The 17947-nt window shown below is 36.5% G+C and overlaps 2 protein-coding genes across 5 annotated transcripts; both read left to right on the forward strand.

Annotated features, from left to right (window-relative positions):
• The first annotated feature begins 446 nt into the window (after window positions 1-446).
• On the forward strand, window positions 447-6162 carry Jasper (JIL-1 anchoring and stabilizing protein). Of its 4 annotated transcripts, XM_011151178.3 has the most exons (13): window positions 456-778; window positions 2070-2140; window positions 2272-2426; window positions 2705-2862; window positions 3143-3335; window positions 4096-4182; window positions 4265-4279; window positions 4355-4610; window positions 4737-4911; window positions 5010-5063; window positions 5232-5297; window positions 5387-5519; window positions 5700-6162. In XM_011151178.3, the coding sequence occupies exons 1-13, from the start codon at window positions 698-700 to the stop codon at window positions 5981-5983; spliced, it is 1728 nt and encodes a 575-aa protein (XP_011149480.1). In that variant the 5' UTR covers window positions 456-697; the 3' UTR covers window positions 5984-6162. The 4 variants fall into 4 exon arrangements, with proteins under 4 accessions (XP_011149495.1, XP_011149480.1, XP_011149472.1 ...); XM_011151193.3 differs by having other exon boundaries at window positions 447-778; window positions 4265-4610; window positions 5686-5842; XM_011151170.3 differs by having other exon boundaries at window positions 4265-4610.
• Window positions 6163-10267: 4105 nt separating this feature from the next.
• LOC105189421 (uncharacterized) lies at window positions 10268-16867 on the forward strand. Its single transcript, XM_025300525.1, has 8 exons — window positions 10268-11610; window positions 11720-11788; window positions 11864-11953; window positions 12499-12609; window positions 14983-16194; window positions 16297-16365; window positions 16442-16531; window positions 16639-16867. The coding sequence occupies exons 1-8, from the start codon at window positions 10618-10620 to the stop codon at window positions 16750-16752; spliced, it is 2748 nt and encodes a 915-aa protein (XP_025156310.1). The 5' UTR covers window positions 10268-10617; the 3' UTR covers window positions 16753-16867.
• Window positions 16868-17947: the final 1080 nt, after the last annotated feature.

Raw genomic sequence — 17947 nt, forward strand, 5'->3', positions numbered from 1 at the left:
ACACTCAATTTTTCGCTATGATGCATATGTAATTATTTTTAATTAACAGTCTCAGCAAAATGTTTTTTGATCTTCTTTCTTTTGAAACACCATTAGAGCAGGCTTCGCCAATTCTTTTGCTTTTTACGTTATTTCTATAAATTGTTAGGTGATTTTTATGCTACTGACTGTATCAAGGAGAAGCCAACATCTCATTAACATGAATATACAATAAATATAAAAATAAATAAAATATATTTTTATGTTTTGTGACTTGACATTTTTATTTTTAAATTATTCTTTTGTTTTATGTCTGCTCGCAGAACATTTGGATTGGCCAGTCTCGGTTGTACTAATGCAGTGTCGCTGCATTCGTGGCGACGGCATTTTATGACTCCGTTTGTTCGATGCGAGAGCACAGGCGCGGCCAATCAGCGCTAATCCCGTCGGCCACTTCGATCAATCGCATCCCCGACTTTGCGCGGGCTACGTTCTTCTTGCTGACACTGCGACCAATGGAATGCTCGCGTCATATCGTGCGTGTTTTTAGCATCGCCGCGTAAATGTCGTCGTGCAAATGGTGGTCGCTTGAGTGTTTTGTGTAATGCGTTCTAGCAGTTAATTCTGACGAGATCTTTAACCGCAACAGACAATCGATCAGAGGAGCAATAATAGCGAGCCGATTATTGGTGCAATTTGCGAATTGTTTGTGGTCATCATGGTGAAGCTACTGAAGAAGTTTTTCACCGGTGACAAGGTGTTTGCCAAAGTTCGAGGTTACCCACCGTGGCCTGCTAAAGTAAGTTTGTCTCCGCCGAGTTTTACTGCCTTGTTATTTTGGGCGAGTTGCTTGGGTGAATATCTTCATAACCGATATCGCGATTAATATTGTCGTACGGAATATTGAGCCGTTTCCACATGTGCCCGTTTAACGACATCAGATATTCATAAATTGTGTCTCTTTTTTTCCTTGTTTCTTTTCGATTGCGTTTGTTGCTGGCGATTGTGTTTTGTAGATATGTTTTACATATACATATATTCTAAAACATAAATTCTAAATCACGACCGGTGCTGATTCATCAAGTCTCAGATATTCCTCAACATAATCTTGCTCAATTCTGCTTTAATGCCTTGGTACGGCGCATATATTGCACGTATTATTAAAAGACTTATAATTCCCACAACAATTTGATATTCCTAGCAATTGGTGATCTTGTACTGAATTATCTTGATTTTGATGGTGTGTAAATAATGACATTAACTCTTTATAACCCAATGTCAACCTTGACATCATGTTTCGTTTTGGTCAGTACTATAAACAAACATGTATTCACGAACATTTCATGTCACATAGGTCACTGCTAGCCCTTGCAGAACTTTTCGTTAAGGCCATTTGATATTTAAAATCAAAACCAAAATGTAACTATGAAATATTCTCATAATTACTAAAAATATATATTATTTAATAAATAATTATACAAGTACTTATTTTGATAAATAAAATGTGACTCGATACAAACATAAGGTACCAATGATTCATGATATACTTTCTGTTTATGATAAACTTTCTGTTGTTTGATATTTTAAAATAAGTATAATTGTGAAATATTCTTATAATTATTATAAGACGTGTTATTTGATATCACAAAAGATGAATATATAGGTTACTGCTAAGCTTATAGGTATAAACAGATGAACATTAGATTATATACAATTGATCCAGCATAAGTATGTTCACATACTTAATTTAAATGTATTACTATAAATTTGTTGCTACATTGGATAAATACTGAAATATTTAAATAAATATAAATTATATCATATTGTTGTAAAATAAATGAATTTCTATTAAATATTTCAGAAAAAAGTCTAAAAATATCTGTTTAATAGGATATTGTTTATATTTATCATTAAAATAAAATAAGTACGACTTAGTCCAAAATTTGAATTAATTGGTAATAAAGAAGCAATAAACAAGATTTCTATTTTGACTTTATGAAGTTGTGTGGTTATAAGTTAGTGTAATTGTATAATTGTATAATAAGTATACTTATAAGTTAATAATATGTATATTGTTTGCTTATTTGCAGGTTGAAAAAGTTATTGATGCAAATTCTAAGAATGCAAAATACAGTGTTTACTTTTATGGTACAGGGGAAACGTAAGTAATATTTTATCTTTTTCAAAATTATAATAAATTAATGTAGCATTGTCTTTTCATATTATATATATTATGCAAGGTCATGCGATATAATTGAAGATAATTTCTTATTTGTACATATTAAATTTCAGAGCTGTTTGCAAGGTAGAAGAACTATATACTTATACTGAAAATAAAGCAAAATTTTGCAAGCCTATTCGACGAAAGTACTTCCATGAAGGTATAAAGCAGCTCGAACAAGAACTTAAAAATGAGAGGAATAAGTCTATGACAAACATTGCTAAAGGTAACAATTATTCTAATAATATCTTGAAAAATGATGATAAAGTATATTTTGTAAAATAATTAGGAAATAAAAGCCAAATAGAAATTTAATACTATTTGTGCATGATATAGTTTATAATATAGTTTACAAATGTTAGATATCAAATGTTTTAGTCCCAGCATTTAGATTATTTTCATTATATATCATGAAAAGAAAATATATTAATTGTGATACATTTTATCACTTTTGAATTTCCAGAGCTTGATTTTTTGATAATATTTTATTGATTATTGTTGTAGATGATACTTTATCTAAGGGTGCATCTGGGGATGCATCTGAATTACCAACTGTTAGTGCCGCAGATAGTGACATGGAATCTGGTTCTTTGATAATAGATGAAGGAGAAAAGAAAAAGTCTTTGAAAAGGAAACCTCTTACACCTGCCTCCAATACCCCTGTAAGCAATTGTTTTGTCTTTTTATTTATTTATTTTTCTGTTTCTTTATTGTTTTAAACAATAATGTTTTGGAGTATTTAATGTGTATGCTGTTCAATACTGCGATAATGAAACAGTCATTGACAAATATACTCCAAAAAGAAACCTAGGAACTGCTGACAAACATTTCTAAAGATTGAATATTTTGTGCGATTGTTCCTTATAACATTATTTGTATGTAACAGATGTAAAAATAATTATTAAAACAATTTCTATCGAAAAATTATATAACATGTAACAGGATACACCAGAAGTAAAAAAGAGACGTGGCAGAGGAAAAGCCTCAGTTGATACATCGAAGCAAGAAGCTTTGGATTCACAAGGTGAAGACTCGCCTAAAGAGGTCGTTAGTCGCAGTGGTCGTAAGATTAAGCCAAAACGTTTTGCTGACTTCTCCAGTTCAGAAGAAACCGAATCTATTATAGAAAAGAACGGTATTGTTAACACAATATTTTTTAATACATAGACTTTTCATGGAATCTATTACTAATTTTTTGCGATTTCGTTTATTAGAACTTGTGAGTGATGAAATATTTCTAACAAAAGATTGTCTCTTTCTACTGTTTCTATTTTCATTCTAATGCTTAATTAGCAATTGGTTGTGCTTAATAGTTGGTATGTTACTTCTATGTGTCGATATCGTAAAACACACGAAAGTAGAACATGTTCTTTGCCAGGTTTAAGATTGATTTTACATCATGATTAAATTTTTAAAGGTACAAGCAAAATAAAAAGACTTACACCAGTCTCATATTTAATGGTGGACAAAGAAACGCAGACTCCGTCAGAAATATTTGAAAAATATACGAGATCTCTGGAATCCAATGAAACTTGGGATTTATCTGCAAAACGATTAAAGAGATTAATTCTTTTAGAACAACTGTCATTAATTCGTTTACAAAAAGCTAAACTTTTGAGTGCTTAATGTATTTATTCCTTAAGTATTTTTTTATTAATAAAATATCACAGTACTTGTTCTACGTTCTTTGAAAATACCACTTATCCCCAACCTTTTGCAATGTGTAATATGAAACTCTATTCTATTTCATTTGATCATATTGGATGCATATTTAAACTTTTTTATTATAAAGATACATTTTTAGGTATTACAAATTTACTCATAAAGTTGATTATTTTATAAGGATATATATTTTAAACTAATATGATATATAATTCGATAAATATTATCTGTAGAACATTCTGGACGTGGCCGTAAACCGAAAACTGAAGACTCCCATGATCAATCAAACGTAATTCCTAAAAAGCGAGCTGCTGCCGAAAGTAAGCACTTATGGATATTTTGTTTCTTTCGATTCGATTAGTTTAATCATTCTGCTTGTATCCTCTTACATCTATCTTACAGAGAGAAGTAATGCAGGTGAAGGATCGATACTTGATGATACTATAGTGTCGAGTGGCACATCTTCTGATACACCAGGTCGTTTTCTTCTAGCTCGCACATTCGCCGGGGAGTACGTAGGCATCAAATTGGATGCGGATAGACCGAAGACTTTCGAAAATGAAAAAGCCCGGACACAGTGGGATTGGCTGACTGCTAGGAAAGCTATGAAACTCAAGGCACAATTGGAAAGTGGTGAGATTTTGCCGGAACAAGTGAAAGATTCTCTCGACTTCAATGTTCATGTGCCAGAAGATGAGAAACGTGCTCTGAAAGACGGAGCAGTTCATCGCAAAACTTACAAATTAAGGTATAAAGAAATAGGCCATTGTGTCATTATGTGAAATTTAACTAGTATGAAGAAAATTAATAATTTCATAAAGATATCTCAGAGCAACTAAGTATCATATAACGTCTATAATATATTATTCTTCAGATGGCTTCGTATAGAGGCTCAACTTTTACAGTTGGACGCTCAAATAAAATCCAGCTTAGGTCTAGACCGAGCCAATGCAGATAAATGTTTACAGGCAATGGATGACATTTTGGCTCTTTCGATTGATCCTTTAATGCTGAAAAAACATCCTCACATCGTTGAGACTGTGAAAAGGGTAAATGCTAAACAAAATCAAAAGTAACAATATACAAAAAGTAATAATAATATTAAAAAACTTATATATATTCCTTATATAATTATTTTTTATTTCAGCTGCGCCGATATATCGGCAATTTAGCGGATTGGAAATTGAATGCGGAAGAAGAGGTAAAGAACAAACTATATTATAATCTTGTTGCTAGTATTATTATTATATAATTATTACTACTAATTATATACTATACTAGAATTATAATATAAAACTGTGAAATACTTGGACACTATCACTTTTATCGTACCATAATAACTTACTATAATTGTTAACATTGTTTATAGGCTATTTTCAGACAAAAGGCAGAACAAATCAGACAAAAAGCAGAACATATATATAACAAGTACAAGGTAAATGTTATTTCTAAGAAATTTTAATATGGAATTATCTAAATGCTTTTTTTTACGTTTCATTACATAATGCATAATTATATGCATAGGCTATGTTTACCATACCCGAAGGTCAATCGTTTTGGCAATCCTTCTCGGATCAAGTTGTGCATTTTAAGGAATTGACGAAAGATATGTCCGAGGAGAAAATGTTCTCATTGATGTCCGATCCTGCTTGCCCAGGTAATAATTCTGCTACCGTTTTATGATCATAAATAGTAACAATCAGTTATCTATCAGTTATCTTTAACCAGGCAAATATATGATATAATTATAGTCAATTATTATCCATTAATTAGCATTAATGTCCAATATTTATTGTCTGATAGATTTCAACTATGTATAAAAGTTTTTGCTATGTAGATGCTGTTAGATCGCAAGATTCGCCCGCGGATGACAGTAGCCAAGCTGATACTGATGTAGCAACTGAAGCGGAACCAGTATCAGAATCAGGACCAGAGCAACCATCAGAACAAAGACCAGAACCAGAACTAGAACAAGAAATCCAACAAGGCGAATCTGCAGGACAATCACAAATGATGTTAGAAACAGAATCGGTTGCTGAAACCGAAAATGACACGCAAATAGAAGCGGAAGCAGAAGTGCCTACTAAAAGTACCAGTCCTAAGAATGAGGGGGTTAATTAATACATGTAAACTTCTTTCGTTTATATGCCTGAATAACAGGCAATTTATTCTGCTATATATTGTCATTGCCACGGTCCTTTGCTCTTATAATTGTCATTAATATTGTTATGGCATTAATAAATCGAGCGCATTAAAGCTGAATTACATTAGCCGCAATGCGCCTGCAGAATAATTCAAAACTAGAAGCGTAAAATTCTTTAAGCACTCATCCCTCATTTGGTGTAATGTTAATAAACAACTTGTAGTGCTTCTTACAATCGAAATCATAGTAACATTTAAAAAAAACATTCAAAACGGTTTAATTTTATGCACAATTATGGCGTATTATACGAATGACATATTACATAAGAAGTATTGGAATTAATTGGCAATCACATTGATTCCATTATTTCAATACTTAATTGATATTTAAATTACTAAAAACATTGCAAATGCATGTAATTCACGTGATATATATTTTTGTCAATTCGTTTCATTGGCTCTATTGGATATATATTTAATTTATGTGCAATTCATTACGTTTGATACGTAAAATAGACGCGGCAATATTATAGCGCTAACTCACACAAGCTGAGGCAGTAGTCGTTACCTTACATATACAAGTTAGTTAATTTATTTTGTTTCAATATGCATTATTTATTTGAGAATTCTTCATAAATTTACTATCAAGTTTTATCACCTATTGTAGATTATCTGAAGCAAATATCGAGTGATGGGTAAGAATATTCTGTAGCTACCGATATTTTTGTGCATGCGGATTTTCAATAAATGGTGTTTTACTTTAGTATTTTATTTAACGAGTTCATTTCTTACATTCTTACAGATCTTTTTTTTTATGAGTTCGTGTTAAGAAATATATGTCCGGTTATTACATTGTCACAATAAACTTATCACTTGATATAATATTTGCTGTCATCGAAACGAATGATAGATCAAAACAATTCATTAGCTGGCTCGTTAACTCCAATATCTTCCTTATGTAATATTACATCAAATTATCCTATTATATAATATATATATATATATATATATATATATATATATATATATATATATATATGAGTGTGTGGATAGGTGCGTGTGTGTAGTATTATATAATATATGATATATTATATCTCATATATATATATATATATATATATGTGTGTAATATGTGTGACAGAATTAATATTATATAATATAATATTACATACACACATGTATGTATGTGGGTGTGGGGGTGTGGGTGTGGGTGGGTGGGTGGGTGGGTGTGTGTGTGTGTGTGTGTGTGTGTGGTGTGTGTGTGTGTGTGTGTGTGTGTGTGTGTGTGTGTGTGCGTGCGTGCGTGCGTGCGTGCGTGCATGCGTGCGTGCGTGCGTGCGTGCGTGCGTGCGTGCGTGTGTGTGTGTGTGTGTGTGTGTGTGTGTAGTATGTGACACAAGATTATTAATATTATATTGCCATTGAGAGAAAATGTGATGAAATAAGAGAGAAAAGTTGTTTTTCATGTAATAAGCAAAACTTAAGAATGATAAGTTACGATAATATTAAAAATATCATAAAATATCTTTTTTCTTCACTAACATTTTACCAAACATTTATGATATGCAATATATTAGTTAAATATGCTCAATATGAGTTATTTCATCAAATCAATCATTAATACACTCGGATTATAAAGTGCTGGTGGAAAAGTATCAAAATCGTACAAATTAGACAAATTAATAAATGATGATTTTTGGAAATTATGTGGTGATATGACGATTGCTGTAAATAGTTTATAATTGACAAATATCGTACTTTATTTTTTAATTGAAATACTACTTACTAAGTGTATCGGCAAAAGTATCAGAATTATTCGATGACGTAATGTTTGTATCGAGACCATTTCGTCCCAAAATAAAATAAACTGCCGTGGTGCACATTACAATGTCGATTACATTGTATGTAAAGAGTAAATTTCTTATAAACGTACATGTTCATAAACATATAACTGGAAAATATATTATAAATATATATTACGATTATATTAAATCTAATGGAATTAGATTAAATTATAGTTAAATATGTATATTTAGTAATCATAGGATAATTGTAATTTTATAATCGCATATCGATAAAAGAATAAAACTTTGTAATAGTAATATTGTTAATAAAATTACATCTCTGTAAGGATAAAAGTCTGCATACGTATTACGTATAGTATAATATGAAATATATTATATTAATTCAAATTATATGTTTAAAAATTATAGCTCGTGCTTCGCACAGGCTATCGGATTTTTCAACGATTTGACGGTATAAACATTGTTACATACTTAAATTACATTATCTTCAATTTACAGACATGAAGCGTAGATTGATGGAATGGCACAAATCTGATTTCGTTCTGATTTAATTACATCTCTTCCGATTTAATAGCATTTATATATCGAAAACTTTAATACATAGCTAAAATTTATCACGCAACGAATGTTGATGTATCACAACTTTAATCATGTTATATAATTTTCTTGTCAAAAATTACAAATTAAATTGCTTACTATTATTATTATTATTATTATTATTATTTATAAACATAAAGCAACAGAAAAAGGCAGTAAAATTATATCACGAGTGGATTCTGATATATAGAACGTGAAATTTAAGATGTGTGATATTGTTTACGCCATAAATGATAAAACATCGTCGAAAAACAGTTGTACGATGCTCAATCAGATTATGAGTCAGCTGAATGTTATCTTGACAATAAAAAAGTAACATCTCAGCAGCAATAATGTAGTAGAAAAAATGTTCCCTACGATGCATGAGTATCTGTTTTAATACATATCTCTTTTAGTCACTAGCATGTTCCATTAAGAGCAAGAAAATGTATCTGATACTATAAAGAATATTTTCTGTGTTCGATAGTATTAAATATGTTTTGCGTGTCTCCTGAAAAAGAAAGGTTCAAGTAAAAAATTTAACTTAATAAACGAAAGAATCAAGGATCAAACACTATTATCAGGAATAGTAAATGTCCTCCCAACGCATATGAGCCTACATGCCTATCGTAGCGATAGAGTGTCGCATTGACAGTGAGAACATACATTTTATATATGTGCGATACTAGATATGTATTATGGATATTATACATTTACGATGTATATTACGATTGTCACGTAGGATATTATTAGATTATGAATCATACCAAGTCGGATATTCTACGATGCAACAAAATCTGCTGAAGGTACAACGGATCTGCGGCAAATAACCGAGAACTCGATTAATCGTTGAAAGAATCTCGAGTTTACATTACCTCGCACCTCGTTTCCTTGCTCTCTGATTGTACTCAAATTCATCAGTTTATTTATCGTACTGTTTGTTCTCTGTAGGTATAAGAAATTCATGATTTTTAAATGAAATTTTACATCTCATAAGATTAATCTGATTTCTCGACTTGGTGATGCAACTAGTGAGAGGAAGAACAGGATACATCAGTTAGAAGACGATGTCGTGTGTTTCATGACTTCAACAACATAGACGATAGACGATAGAAGGTTGTAGCTGCTATGCACGAGTGAAAAGAACATGAGCTGGCGAACCATATCAGCACCGAATAAAAGCCCGACTCGACTTCTGGAAACCCTCGCGATGTGAGTCTACGACGAAGCTGAGGTCGAGTAAAATCGTTGTCGAGTTTCCTGTGTCGAGTGCAGTTTCCTGACACAAAAGGGCGCAGGTCGAAGGTTCAACTTAACGAAGACAAACTTCGTTGTCGAGAGAACGCGGCTATTAAGAATAAGGACTATTTTCGTGTCATGCTCGAAGACTCGTTAATTGCTGGTAATGTAACCAGTATTACAGCGTATACTGATGTGTGTTATGCCACGTGCGGTTTATAAATATTCTAGTAGACTTTAATGCGCGCCACTAACAGCGTGTGACACAATGTGCATGTTAACCGGTAATCGACAATTTAATCGCAGGATCGGTACCGGCGCATGCAACAGAGTTGACCTTACGATTTCTGTCGGGGCGCCCAAGGGCGCCGCCCACGACTATCACGGAGTTAATATTTAATCGTGTTTTCCACACACGATGCGCGCCCGCGAGAACGACATTTGTGAAAGTCTTTCGCTGTTTGCATTCAGTGCTACTTCGTATGAATGAAGCGCAACGTAGATTCCAGCCTATCGCGAAATCGTGACCGTGCGCATATAAAATCCGAGGAATTCAGCGAATCAGTTTCTGAATTAATCTAATTCTCGCGACAAGCTGAGAGAAAGAGAGAGGGAGGGAGGGAGAGAGAGAGAGAGAGAGAGAGAGAGAGAGAGAGAGAGAGAGAGAGAGAGGGAGGAGACAGATATTTAAAGAAAGTATTAATTACGCAATCTCATCGAGAACTCGCATATGCACTCAGCGAAATTGTGGAAAGTATTTCGAGATTATGGAAGGAAGCACATATGCGCGCGATATGATGAGGTACGATAGAAATGAGTTAGATATCACGTTTAGATTCATTTTTCGAAGAAAACGATAATAAACATTGCGAAGAGGCTTCTAGTCTGTCGGAATACTTCAGTCTTTATGAATGCCCCGACAGGTTCCTCAATATCTTCGGGAAACTCGGCAAGATCGGCTTCGTTGTGGAGAAGGTGAACAAACAGAAGGCGATGAGGGTCAAATCACGGCTGCATCAGGACTCTTGGGCGCTCCGGGCGTTGATAATATTCTTCAAGGTCATCGGTCTCGCGACCTTCACACACCGTGCCGCCGGGTCGAAGAGGAGAAACCCGCAGACAGCGTGCGTGTTTCAGTACTCCGAGCTGGGTATCGCTTATAACGTCGTGCTCGCCAGCCTGATCATCGCTTCGAACTGCCTGTCGATACCGTATAGCATCAGCCTCGACTACCCTAGCAAAACGAACATGACTGTAGGCATCGAGATCTTCCAGACTGTGCTCGGCAGCATGTCGATCAGCGCGGTTTTACTCGCTTACTGCTTCGGGGAGAAGACCCTGATCCGGATAGGCAACCGACTGACGGACGTCGAGCACGAGCTGGACCGTCTCTATCGTCTGTACCCTTCGCTGCGTCGACAGCGCGTCTTCCATGGCCTGACGATCGCGTGCATCTTCAATAGCAGTATGGCGGTGACGCTCTTGATCGCAGAATACTTCGCCTTCCACCCGACTCCGACCTCCTGGCTGACGGATATCGTGCCGACGTTCCACTTGGGGTGGCACATGATCCAGTACTTCCTGCTGGTAAGCGTGATCCAGGCGAGCTTCGCCGATGTGAATCGTGCTATACAGTGCCTAGCCGGGATCGGCAGCCCGGATCTTCAGCCGCAATCCTTGTATCACGGTCGTCGCGTCGTCGTCGGCAACACCACTGTTCACAAGCTGCTGGAGCTGCGAGACGTCCATGCTCACCTCTGCGACGTTTCCCAGAACGTGTCGGACTTCTACTCGGTATCCGTGCTCTTCGCCATCTTCTATATATTCTTCTCGCTCGTGTACAACGGGTACTACCTCATATCACCTCTGTTGCTGAGCGACGAGGTCTTGGAGTACAAAGTCTTGGCCGACACTGTTTTCTGGTTGATATTCCTAACTTGTCCCATTCTCCTCCTCACCAACAGCATCACCAAGCTTTTGAACGAGGTAGGATAATCCGACAAGCCGACTTCGTCGATTCACTGGAAAACGACAATCGAATTAATTCTGTGAAATCGCGCGACGTCTCATTTCAAGATCGCAAATTTTCTTGCAGATGACAAAAACAGGCAGTGCGGTAAACAATCTAATGAATTGCATGGTCGACACGGAGGTGAAATTCGAGGTAAATCTCACACTCGAGAATCCTTCAACGAAGGTGTGACCGCGTATTGAATACTTACTGTGCTCTCTGTCGCAGCTTCAGCAGATCTCACTTCAATTGTTGCACCGCAGGGTATACTTTACAGCTAACGGATACTTTGCACTCGATAACACTCTCTTCCATTCGGTAAGAAGTCTTGAATTTCCTCGCCTGAGATATAATTTGATTAGGACGAACGTTACGGAGCTTATTAAATAACGTGTGAAGCCAAGCTTGAGTTTATCTGTCTCAGTTATATCCATTTCAGAGTTTTTCATTACACTGAAAAGGGTTCAAGGTGAGAATCGAAGCGTTCGTTATTATATGAAAGTGTAAATAAATGTTTCCTTAGTCAAATTATATGCAATGTTTTCTTAATCAAATTACGTACATGCAAATTATTAACAGCGTTTTATTCTTGCCAGTCATTATTTATCTACTTGCTACGATTTCTCGTAAGACGAACGTTTCGAAACTTTTACGGTGTAATAAAGAAGTTTGAGATATTTAATTTTATCGAAGACAGTTCAAAGCAAGAAACATTCGTGATTACACGCGTAAAAGTGTCAGTAATCGTTTCAATATAGTAGATTAATCAAGTAGATTAATTTACTCATTATTTTCTTAAGGAGATCTACACGTCTAAATTATGTCGAACGTTTCAGTATGTTAAAAATGCTTTTGTTTATCAGATGATGAGTGCGGTAACGACGTATCTAGTGATACTAGCGCAATTTCAAATGGGAAGCATGTCGAAATCGTCTCGTAATTGTACGCAGCAACATGTGCCAAACATGAACGAATAATGGAATGAAAATTAATAATGAGTATAACGATGTGCTGCGGACGATCCTTGAATTCGGCTGACACAAGGAATTATGTGGAAGTGTCCTTCATCGATTCGATTTGCTTTGGATGTGTCTTTTTATAAATGTTTACTCGCATGTTTAAGACTTGAAACAGACCTCCGGAACTAATCGTGGGATGTGGAAAATATTTCAACGATTTTATGGTATTTAATGACGTACTTTACAACCAAGCGCTTAGATTTTTAAGAAATTTCACTTATTTAATCATATCCTCATTATTTTTACACATTACAAAATTTTTGTAAGGACGAAAATCATTTTTTCATCAATTAGTTATTTTTTATTTCATTTGCGACGATCGACATCGATACAAGATATTTCTTCACTGTTACTTTGTCTGATTTTTGACACTTGTTACAGGCTATTTCTGGACGAAAGCCGGGACACAGAGTAGACAAAAGACTACATTAAAATTTCGTGAAATGCTCATGAGAAAGTAACAAAGTCGTGCAAATTAAGAAAGTTATCAAACAATAACTGTTGGACATTATCGTACCTTTATTTGAGACAATTACGGTAATCATATTATGATTTGTAAGTATTACATTTGTGTTTTTAATCAATATTATTCACATAGTACATTCACATAGGAGGAAGTATCAACAAACTGCTTGATGACGTAATGTTCAATACTTTATATTCAGATTTCAGTCAAGAAATTTCGTCAATACTGAAACTGCCCTAGCACACCTTACGTTTACCTTACGTTATGACGTTGATTATATTTTACACTGGGAATAAATTTTTGGTAATATACATATATATATATAAATTCAATTTGAACAGGTGCTCTAATCGATTTAATGTAAGGGCCGAGAATTAATTTATACACCTAATATATAACGGAAAGAGTATTACAATTATAGTAAATATAACAGAATTATAGATTACGTTACAATTAAATATATATTAATTATAAGTTAGCGATAATTTTGTAAATGCATATTGAAAAAGGGAGGAGGGGTAAGTCTTTATAATAATAATAATCTTGTTAATAAAATCGCATGTTTGTGAAGGACAAAGTAAATTGTACGAGTGATTTTATATCGTCAAATGTATTGATAGAAAGCAGTATGCACGCGAAATGAAGTATTGTACACACATTGTACAATACATTGTACACACGATCCTCGTTAGATAGTGTATCGTTGTCATTAACGCAAATATAGGTCTTCTGCTCGCTTAAACGCATATCATGAATATTTTGAACGGGAAAATAATGAGACACTCGCGCGGTTTGTTTGATTTTACACAATGTCGCCTTCTTCCCATCATCAAACAATGTTGCGCATGTAAGTTTCATGCTCTTCGATCTGCGCCGAGTGCGACGTTAAATCAGATAATTTGCTAGACAAGTGTGTTATCTTTGACAATAAAAAGGGCATACTATGTAGCGGCAAAACATCGTTCCCCGCGGCGCATACGCGTTTATTCTAGCGATGGTACGTCTCATTAGAGACGCGAGAGAATTTCATACGTTCGACATAGGTGAGTGTTTTACGTCTTCCCCGAGGGAGAAAGATAAAGAGAGAGAGAGAGAGAGAGAGAGAGAGAGAGAGAGAGAGAGAGAGAGAGAGAGAGAGAGAGAGAGAGAGAGAGAAAGAGAACGACCACACGACTTGATGAGCAAAAACGTCGCCGGCGATATGTGGCGCGATCGCACATGTGGCGCAAATAGGAGGAGGACTACTTTCGAGTCCCGCTCGTGAACTTTTTAGTTACTGATAATCTACTCAACGTCACGAAGTCGGAGAGGCATGATAGCTGAAGATGCGACACGAACAGCGTGTTCTCATATCGCGTCGCGTATCATGTAGGAGTTATTAATATTCCACTAGGCTTCAGCGGATGCCACGCACTAATAGCGTGTGACACAACTCGTCTGTCAGCCTGCGATCGACAATTTCATCGCGGCTTCGGTATCATCGCAGGCAACACTGAACTTATGATTTCTATTAGTTCCAAGGGCGTCGCATATGACTCTCGTAGAATTAATATTTGATAATGTTCTGCATACACAATGCGCGAGAGCGACCTTTGCAAAAAAGTCTTCCTCTGCGTGTGCTCAGTGCCGTCTCACACGAAGGAAGTGCGACGTAGATTCGGACGTAATGTAAGCTCTTCGTCGGCAACGTGACTGCGTGTGTGCAATGCCCGAATGGTTGGGAATTAATTGGCCAATTTGCTGGTTCCCGCAGCGAACGGGGAGAGACATCTGGAAAGCAATAATTATATTAGCTTCACATCGAGAAATTATATATATTTAAATGATTAAAAGAATGAAAGATATCTTGAAATTATGAGAAGTACCGTGAATCGTCGCGAGTTGAAGATGTATGGCAGGAAGAAGTCAAATGTCATCTTCAGATTAATTTACCGAAGAAAATAATGAATGGCGAGGATGCTTCCCGTTCGGTCGAACATTTAGTCTTCATGGATGCCTACAGGATTTCCAATATTTTCGGCAACTTAGAAGAAGCGGGCATCATTACGGGGAAATTCAGCAAGCGAAGGATGACGAGGATCAAGTCGCAGTCGCAGTCGCATCAACACTCCCTATGGGCATTTCGGACATTATTGATATTCTTCAAGATGATCGGTCTCGCGACCTTCACTCATTGCGTCGCCGAGCAGAAAAAGAAAAGTCCCCAGACGATTTGTACATTTCAGTACTCCGAACTGGGCATCGTCTACAACGCTGTGCTGATCAGTCTGATGATCGCTTCTAACTATTTGTCGGTACCATACACGATCAACGTGGAATATCCCAACAAGACGAACATGACCGTAGGTATCGAGGCTTTCCAGACTGTACTCGGCAGCATGGCGATCTGCGTGATTTTGTTCAGCTATTGCTTCGGCGAGAGGTCCCTCGTGCGAATCGCCAACCGATTGATGAACGTCGAGCACGAGCTCGACCGGCTTTACCGTCTGTGTCCTTCGCTGCGACGAGGGCGCGTATTCCGTATCGTGGCGATCATCTGTGTCCTGGAAGGTAGCACGGCGATGGCGGTCCTGGCCACCAAATACTTCGCTTTCTATGCTAGCCCGATCTCCTGGCTGACAGACATCGTGCCCTCTTTCCACATAGGATGGTTCATGATCCAGTACTTCTTACTGGTGAGCGTCATCCAAGTGGACTTTGCCGACGTGAATCAGGCGATACAGGGTCTCTCGAGGGTCAATACGCCGGATTCTCGGCCGCAGTCCTTGTATCAGACTCGTCGCGTCATCGTCAGCAATTCCATCGTTCAACAGCTGCTGCAGCTACGGGACGTGCACTGTCACCTTTGCGAAGTCTCGCAGGACGTCTCGAACTTTTATTCGGCGCCGATAGTGTTCGGTATCTCTTACATGTTCTTTTCGCTCGTGTACAACGGCTACTATCTGTTGTCGCCCTTGGTGTTGAGCAACGAGGTCCTGGAGTACATAGTCTTGGCCAACACCATTCTCTGGATGTTATTCTTGATTTATCCCATTATTCTTCTCACGAACAAGATCACCTGGATTTTGTATGAGGTAGGAAAGCTGATCCTAGCGATTTGCTGGAAAACGCAAGAAACGGATCAGTTTAATTCTGTAAAATCGCACGTTTCAATTTCAAGCTTCGGTTCATTATAGATTGGGAAAACAGGCAATGTGATACATAAACTCTTGAGCTGCACGATCGGCAATTTGGTGAAGTCGGAGGTACCGGAAGTTCCTTTCAGAAGATTCTCTTCGTCAATTGCGTCGCAATGACATTTATCGAAGAAATTTGTTGCAGCTCAAGCAATTTTCGCTTCAGTTGCTGCACCGCAAGATACACTTTACGGCCAGCGGGTACTTTACGCTCGATAACACTCTCTTCCATTCGGTGAGAACAATTGGAGTAGCTTGAACCTTGCTGCGGCAAATCGTAATGTGAACATTGCGGCACGTTAAAATTGCTTACAATCTGTCTGTAACATTTTTGTTTGTCAGATGATGGGAGCGGTGACGACGTATCTGGTGATACTTGTGCAATTTCAGTTGGGAAATTCGCCGAATAGTTCCTGCAATTGTACGCAGGAAAACTTGCCAAATACAGACGAATAAAGATTAATAAGGATTGTAGCATTATATGATATGACGAATGATCCTTACATTTGGATTTTACGAGGAAAGTTCTGGAGGTGCTCGTTGATGAACTTTGGATATATCGTAAAGCAACGAAAACTGAGAAACATATTTCTTTACCAATATTTTCATTCTTGTATTTCGATTAATAAATAGATACGAATATATATGAAAGAAAAAATATAGATACATCTATATGAAATTAGCAAGTCATTCTTTTTAATTAAATTTTCAAGTTCCAACGATTTGTAACTTTGACAAAATTGGCAATAATGAGATGGATCAGAAAGCATATATTTTAAAATCTTTGTTTCTTATTTTTAAGTGTATTATATAGTGTATAATTAATTTATTTCCTACCGTGTCACGTATATAAATTGAGATCCATCAATGTCAACATTTTTTTATGAAATTTGTCAAATTGTATCAAGTAATACCTTTTAAAATGTGAAATTTGAGAGCGGCTAACACGGCATTTTATGTGACACCGATATTTCGCATTGGAAAAGGATCTGCATCTATTTTGAGGGGAACTACGATGCTACATCCACTTTCAGGTCTCGGTGATAAAATCTGCATGTGCTGGAAGTCCGTGCTACCTGCTACATCCACTTTCAGGCGGTTTATGTCCGTGCTGCAACCATCTCCATGCCAGACTATGCCGGGTGGTCTAAAAAGAGCAGGAGGAGGGTGAGGGGGCGAGAAGTAGGAAAAATAAAAGTACGTATTAAATATTAAATCTTCGAATACATGTTGCCGTATCAAAGTCTCCTGTATAATAAACGATTTGACACGTCTAGAAACGCATGATGTATCGTTGCCCGCGTCCCGTTCCCTTCGTCCTGCTTCTTGCATTCAGCATCCCGTCCGCTCCAGACATTCGCTCGTGGCACTGACAGTGGCCGTCGCTGTCTGGTGAGCACTCGATCCGCTCGGAGGAGCACGTGTTAATTAACGCGACGAGACTCCGATTATAAATATCCCACGAGTCGACGAAATATCTGAACTTTTAAAAAAAGCATCAAAGAAAATCACACTGGTGTTGTCATGGGTGAAATCTCACCCTGGTATATATTTTTTTTATTTCCGAAATAAAAAATAGACAAAATTCAACGAGATGTAATTACGGCAAAATTGAAAATATCGAAATAGTCCAGAAGGCATTATGTAGCTT

Source organism: Harpegnathos saltator, unplaced genomic scaffold, assembly GCF_003227715.2.
Source record: "Harpegnathos saltator strain DR-91 unplaced genomic scaffold, Hsal_v8.6 scaffold374, whole genome shotgun sequence".
In the NCBI taxonomy this organism is placed as follows: Eukaryota; Metazoa; Arthropoda; class Insecta; order Hymenoptera; family Formicidae; genus Harpegnathos; species Harpegnathos saltator.

Bases quoted from the DNA above. Each gene is read 5' to 3' on its own strand.
- Jasper (XM_011151170.3), top strand. From the start codon at position 698: ATGGTGAAGCTACTGAAGAAGTTTTTCACCGGTGACAAGGTGTTTGCC. The intron at 3,336-4,095 runs GTATTGTTAACA...TATTATCTGTAG, and splicing joins ATCTATTATAGAAAAGAACG to AACATTCTGGACGTGGCCGT. The intron at 4,183-4,264 runs GTAAGCACTTAT...TCTATCTTACAG, and splicing joins AAAGCGAGCTGCTGCCGAAA to AGAGAAGTAATGCAGGTGAA.
- LOC105189421 (XM_025300525.1), top strand. From the start codon at position 10,618: ATGAGGGTCAAATCACGGCTGCATCAGGACTCTTGGGCGCTCCGGGCG. The intron at 11,789-11,863 runs GTAAATCTCACA...TCTCTGTCGCAG, and splicing joins ACACGGAGGTGAAATTCGAG to CTTCAGCAGATCTCACTTCA. The intron at 16,366-16,441 runs GTACCGGAAGTT...AATTTGTTGCAG, and splicing joins GCAATTTGGTGAAGTCGGAG to CTCAAGCAATTTTCGCTTCA.